Source organism: Nicotiana attenuata, chromosome 1 (assembly GCF_001879085.1).
Source record: "Nicotiana attenuata strain UT chromosome 1, NIATTr2, whole genome shotgun sequence".
Lineage (NCBI taxonomy): Eukaryota > Viridiplantae > Streptophyta > Magnoliopsida > Solanales > Solanaceae > Nicotiana > Nicotiana attenuata.
This window is the reverse complement of record NC_031989.1, coordinates 6,654,473-6,661,642: the sequence shown is the minus strand read 5'-3', so window position 1 is coordinate 6,661,642 and position 7,170 is coordinate 6,654,473. Positions and strand designations below refer to the sequence as shown.

General features: G+C 40.9%; 1 protein-coding gene across 1 annotated transcript in view; it reads left to right on the top strand.

Annotated features, from left to right (window-relative positions):
• Nucleotides 1-6,348, top strand: part of LOC109239900 — a 43,350-nt gene extending 37,002 nt beyond the window's left edge. The window contains exon 2 of the mRNA XM_019406496.1: nt 6,284-6,348. Within this exon, the coding sequence (XP_019262041.1) occupies nt 6,284-6,348 (65 nt within the window). The remainder of the gene's footprint in view (nt 1-6,283) is intronic.

Genomic DNA, 7,170 nt, shown 5'->3' with positions numbered 1-7,170 from the left:
GCAGAGAGATTTGGAACTTTTCTCGGCCATGAGAGAGGTGATGTGAAGATTCGTTCCCTTTTTGGGTGAAGTTAGAAGAGGGCTTATGCGAAGAAGGGAAGAAGAGAGAGTTTTTAAACAGAGAGGATAATTATGAAGGGAGAAGAATAGGCACCGGTTCTGAAACGGCGGTTGGGCGTGGAAAATTGTGATGTTTCAGAGGGAGATGGAACGTTTGAATTGAAGAAACGGGACAGGCGTATCTGAAAAGTTGATGAGAGGGCAGCTGTATTTTGTACCTTTTAAGACGGATCCGAACTACTAACCTTTTGTACAAGAACCTGGTTCTTGAGACACATTTCCGTCTTCATGCCCTTTTTTTTTAAAAAAATAATTCTCTTTTATCAGTCATGTACTGCATCTACTGCTTCTATGCTCATCATGCGTGTTTACCTGCAAAGGTATTGAAGTGAGTTAGACAGGGCCAGAAAACACTTTGAACCCATTATTTCTTAATAACACGAGCCAACTCAAAAGGAATCTGGTCCTCAATTTGGCCTCAAAAGTCCCAGCTTTACTCTGTTTCTTTCAAACTGTTCCCTACTTAGTGCCTTGGTGAAAATGTCTGCAATTTGATCTTCTGTGCTGCAGAACTTCATGCATATCAACCCTTTCTCTACATTGTCTCTTAGAAAATGATGCCTCACATCAATATGTTTGGTCCTTTTATGTTGAACTGGATTCTTTGCCATGTTAAGTGCGCTAGTGTTGTCACATAGGAGGGGCACACTCTCAGTGAGAACTCCAAAATCCTCCAGTTGCTGCTTGATCCATAGAAGCTGAGCACAGCAGGATGCTGCAGCTACATATTCAGCCTCAGCTGTTGAAAGAGCCACTGAATTTTGCTTCCTTGTACCCCAAGAGATAAGACATGATCCTAAGAAGTGAGCCATCCCATAAGTGCTTTTTCTATCCACAAGATAACCTTCATAGTCTGCATCAGCATACCCAATTAGATTAAAATTGTCACCTGATGGATAGTATAGCACCAGGTCCTGCGTTCCTTTGAGATATCTTAGTATTCTTTTAGCTGCCTTCAAGTGAGATTCCTTAGGATTTGATTGAAACCTTACACATAGCCCCACGCTGAAAACAATATTAGGTCGACTGGCAGTGAGATAGAGGAGAGACCCAATGATGCCTCTATACATAGTTTGATTCACAGGAGTTCTAGCTTCATCTATGTCCAGTCGAGTGGCAGTTGCAATGGGAGTGTCTATCACCTTCGATGCTTCCATGGCAAACCTCTTCAGAAGTTCCCTAATGTATTTTGCTGACAAATGGAAGTAACCTTTGAAGACTGTTTTACTTGAAGACCCAGGAAGAAATTTAGTTCTCCCATCATGCTCATTTCAAATTCACTTCCCATAAGTTTTGCAAACTCTTCGCACAGCGAGTCAGCCGTTGCCCCAAAAATGATATCATCAACATAAACCTGAACAATGAGCAGGTTCCTTCCTCGTTTCTTTAAGAAAAGAGTATTGTCAATTTTCCCTCTCTTAAAACCATTTTCTAAGAGAAATTTTGACAATCTTTCATACCAAGCTCGAGGAGCCTGCTTTAGTCCGTACAGAGCTTTGTCCAGTTTGAACACATATTCAGGGTGCTCATGACATTCAAACCCTGGGGGTTGCTTTATATAGACTTCTTCCTTAAGGATTACATTCAAAAATGCACTTTTGACATCCATTTGGAACAGGGTGAATTCCATATGAGATGCAAAAGCGATTAGAATTCTGATAGCTTCCATCCGGGCCACTGGAGCAAACGTTTCATCATAGTCAATCCCTTACTCCTGATTGTAGCCTTGGACAACTAGCCTTGCCTTGTTTCTTGTGGTAATTCCATGTTCATCGAGCTTGTTTCTGAACACCCACCTGGTTCCTATAATGGTTCTATCTGGGGGTCTGGGTACCAGGTGCCACACACTGTTTCTCTCAAACTGGTGCAGTTCTTCTTGCATGGCAGTAATCCAGTCTGCATCTTTCAAAGCTTCCTTGATGTTTTTGGGTTCTATCTGGGAGAGAAACGCTGAAAAGGCAAGTGAATTTCTGGCTCTTGACCTGGTTTGTACTCCAGAGTCTAGAGGAGTGATGATGTTGTCTATAGGGTGAGAGCTTTGGTGTCTCCAATTAGACACCTGAGGTTCACTCTGAGAGGAGGGAAGTATGTTTGGCTGGTCTTCCTCTATCCTTCTTTCAGGTGCTAGTGGAGTTCCCTGAACTGCATCAACCACCCTTTCTTCAGCTTCTGTGGTCATGATTGAGGTGCTTGGTTCTGTTGATGATGAGGCAGCATTGTCTTCATTTGACTCCTTTACTTGACTCATCATGTCTGTCTTTCTGTTTGGCATGTTAATGACTTCACCAGGAACAAGTGAGGTTTCTCCATCTTGATCTTCCTCAACACTCTTCTCACATGATGGATTCATCAAAGATAACATGGATACTCTCCTCAACACATTGAGTCCGCTTGTTATATATCTTGTAAGCCTTGCTTTGAGAAGAGTACCCAAGGAATATTCCTTCGTCACTCTTGGCATCGAATTTACCAAGCTGATCATTTCCATTGTTGAGAACATAGCATTTGCATCCAAATGTTCTAAGATGAGTCAGCTTGGGTTTTCTTCCATTCAACAATTCATAAGGTGTCTTATTCAGAAATGATCTGATCATACACCTGTTCACTAAATAGCAGGCAGTGTTGACAGCTTCAGCCTAGAAATTTTTTGCAAGTCCACTGTCAATCAGCATTGTTCTTGCCATTTCCTCCAAAGTTCTGTTCTTCCTTTCCACTACTCCATTTTGCTGGGGAGTTCTGGGAGCTGAGAAGTTGTGAGTGATTCTATTTTCATTGCAGAATTCATTAAATTTGACATTGTCAAATTCTGTTCCATGATCCGATCTGATACAAACAACTCTAGACTCCATCTTTACCTGGATTTTCTTCACAAAGGCCACAAATACCTCAAAAGTTTCATCTTTTGTTCTGAGAAACAGAGTCCATGTGAATCTGGAATAGTCATCCACAATCATGAAAATGTATCTCTTTCCTCCCCTGCTTTGCACCTTCATAGGTCCACACAGATCCATATGCAGGAGCTCGAGCGGCTTTGAGGTGCTCACATCTCTTTTTGACTTAAAGGAGGACTTCACATGTTTTCCTCTGGCACAGGCATCACAAATCTTTTGAGACTTGACTTGTGACACAGGCAGACCATGGACCAGGTCCTTCTGAATTAGTTTGTTCAAAAGAGAAAAGCTTGCATGTCCCAATCTTCTGTGCCAAAGTTCAGCATCATCGTCAACATCCTTCAGACAACTTAGATCACCATTTTGTAAGGATTCAAAGTCAGCAACGTAGATGTTCTTGTATCTTTTGGCCACTAGAACTATTTCACCAGTCACAAGGTCAGTGACTGTACATATTTTGGACAAGAACTCCACCTTGTTTCCCTTATCACAAATTTGAGAAACGCTCAGGAGACTATCTTTAAGTCCATTGACATAGTACACATTTTCAATAGAGTGAGTGAGTGACTTCTCAACTTTTCCAACTCCAAGAATGTACCCCTTTTTTCCATTGCCAAAGGATACACTCCCTCCATGCAGGGCTTTTAGTGAAAGAAAGTCTGTGGTGTTCCCAGTCATATGTTTCGAACATCCACTATCCATGTACCATTGTTGACCGCTTCCCTTCACAAGAAAATTAGGAGTTAGTTTTAGGAACCCAAACAAGTTTGGGTCCCTTGTAGTAACCAAGAGGATGAATAAGAGCTCTCTTAGTCTATGCAGGTAAAGTGCATTTTCTGTGAGTGGAACCTGCTCCCCCTTTTGTGGTCACAGTTTCAGCAGCCACTTTATCTTTTGGTACTAACTGATTCTTGGCCTGGACACTTTCCATGGAGTGCCCAGTGTTCCCACATTGGGTACGGGGCCAGTTATCAGATGTAGTGGCGTTCTTACTGTGAGGGTTGTAAGGATCTTTCTTCCTTGGGAACCCTGCTGTTCGCCCTTTTTCACTGACATTAGTGAGCAAGGCCGTGGTAGCTTCTACGGACCAGGTCCACTTTAGAGACTTTTCAAGATCATTCATTACTTTTTCTAAATTGACTTGGAGGAGCTCGTTTTTCTCAATTTTAGCACTCATCCTACATCTCAAGGCCTTCACCTCATCTTGAAGCCTAGAATATTCCTTACTCACTATCTCCTTTCCTCTTTCAGAGCTTTCAGGTTTTGACTCAGTCAAAAGCTTTGCTATTGGTTCCCTTTGGTAAGAAGTTTCTGCCAAGAGATCACTCTTTTCTTTTCTAAGAATTTCAATGGCTTTCGATTGATCAGTGATTGCAGCAACTAAGTCTTTTCTAATATGTTCAGATTCTTCTAGTTCTAAGAACAAGGAATCCCTATCCTCCGCAAGATTACAAAAGGCAGTAATTAAAACATCAGCTAAACACATGAGTTTTTTTTGTGGAGAATAGGATTTCAGATTTCTCTGAACATCCCTGAAGGTTACCTCTTTGTTGTCATTGACTTCATCATCGTCTGATTGAGTCATCAAAGCAAGCTTTGAGTCATATCCAATCTCCTCGCCTTCAACAGCCATCGTAGAACTATCATCAGTGCTAGATTTTTCTAGTTTTACTTGTATAGTTCCCTCATAAGCTATTCGCAAAGCCTCCTATATTTCCTTGGCAGTGTCGCATGTAAAGGTTCTATCGTACTCTTAGGTTCCAATCCATCTACTAGGATTTTCTTGGCACGAAAATTCTTCTCCATCACTTCTTTATCTGCTTCAGTGTATTCATCGGTGGTCCTTTTTGTTGAAAATGGAAATTCATTTTATACCTTGATTGGAACAAACGGACCATCGCAGATAACATCCTAAAGCTCGCAATCCTCGGCCATGATGAAATCATGCGTTCTAGCTTTCCACCACTAATAGTGTTTTCTATCAAACTTAGGTGGGTGGTATATGGATTGTCCTTCTTCAAAATTTAGTGGAGCGGTCATGAGGATCCTTCCTAGGTGTTAACCTGATAGGAGGAACCTGCTCTGATACCAATTGTTAGGTTGTATGGGTCCACCAAATCTTAGAGTACCTGGTCCTCTACAAGTTTCTGCTGAGAGCACTTAGTAAGATAGTAAGTAAATGAGGCAGAGGATTTTTACGTGGGAAAATCCTGCACAAGGGGATCAAAAAACCACGACCTACCCTGTAGGCTTTTAACTTCACTAACTTGTAATCTTACCTATTATAAGCCACTTTACAATGCTTCCGATTGTAAAGACTTCAAACAAACGTGTGGCACCTTTACCACAAGCCACTTTGTGACTATCCTAGTTACGAAGGCTTTTTCTAACTTGTGGTGCTATCACCACAAGCCACTTTGCAATACTACAATTACAAAGACATTTCTTTATGACTAAATCTAGCCACAACCTAAACTCAACGAGTCTGAGGATTTACAAGAGAGTTCCTAACCAATAAACTTCTAAGTAAGCAATTTAGGAGATATTGTAAGTGCAATAACAAGGTTACAACTCAACTAGGACAGCAATAATCAATCATTTTGGAACTGGTCCGTAGTAGCATTCAACCTTGTTCTTCAAGCTTGAGAGATTGATCTTTTCTGTTTTTGCTAAAAGCTTGAATGAATGAAACTGAAACCATTCAGTGATGTTTTGTATAAAAAACCCTTTGGTATATCTTGGTCACATCACTTGAAATGATGTGAGTACTTTGTTTGGTTAGAGAATGAGTGGGCTGACAGTGTGGTGCAGTGTGGCAAAAACAGTACCGCCAGTCACTTCAGTTCCAGCTGTGTCCAAATGACTTGTGCTGCTATATAGGAACCACAAGAGCATCAGGTCCTTGTCTGGTTCCTAGCTCCTATAAGTGTAGCAATTTATCTTTTACTGGAGTCCGTTGGAGTTTGCAGCAATCCAAGGTAGATCAGGTTCCCTAACTGGTTCTTCTCAGAAAGTTTGTTAGATCATTAAAATATAAGGTAAGAGTATTTAAGATCTATCAGAATTCCTTACCCGGATTTCTGTGTTTCGCGGACTGTAAAATAGAGTCAAACTTCCTCGATTCGGGATTTTGAACCGGTAACTTGGGACACCATAAATTATCCCAAGTGGCGACTCTGAATTTGAATAAATAATCCCGTTTCGATTATTGTCACTTTAATTGGAAAAACTCCCTTATACCCCTTCCGGGTAGAAAAAGGAGGTGTGACATCGCCTGAATTATAACATGAACAAAATGGATTTGTCACTTGCAAAATTGCTGAATGAGCTGCAGTAGGCAGAGACTATAAGCTCCTCCTGTGGCATTGAATTTTGAGGCAGGTTTTGCTTCTAAGCCGAGAGGCGGTGAGAAGAAGAAAAAGACTCAAAAACCCTTTGTTCGTGGCGCAACTGCTGGTGTGAAAAAGGCTAAAGGCAAGTGTTATCACTGCAAACAGCCTGGCATCATCAGAAGCAGTGTCCGACTTATCTGGCCAGGCTGAAAAATAAACCAGGTGATTTACATCTACTTTTCGTTGAAACTCTTTTAGCGGCTGTTTCTACCATGGCATGGTGTGTAGATTCGGGAGCCGCTAATTATGTCTGCACTTATTTGCAGGGGTTTCAGGTAACGCGCCGGCTAAATAGAGGAGAAATCAATGTTTATCAAGCAGATGGTTCGGCAGCCCCAACTTTAGCATTAGGAAATATTAGTATTTTGTTTGGTAGTGGTAGAGTTTTAGCTTTAAAAGACACATTATATGTACCTTCCGTTAGAAGGAATTTAATTTCGATTTCTACCGCTATGAGAGATGGTTATGGCATTAATTTTCATGATATTGATAAATGTGTTATTACTCATGATAAACGTTATCTCTCTTCGGCTACATTGATTAATGATCTTTTTGTTGTTGACTCTATTCCTAAACCGCTACAACCTAAAGAACTGAATTATGTTGATTTACCAAATAAGAGAAAACGTTCTTCTGAATTAAGTGAAACATATTTATGGCACTTGCGTTTGGGTCATATAAATCTAAACAGCATTTCAAGGTTGGTCAAGGATGGACCTTTAAGTTCATTGAAAGTGGAGGCACTACCAACTTGTGAATCTTGTTTA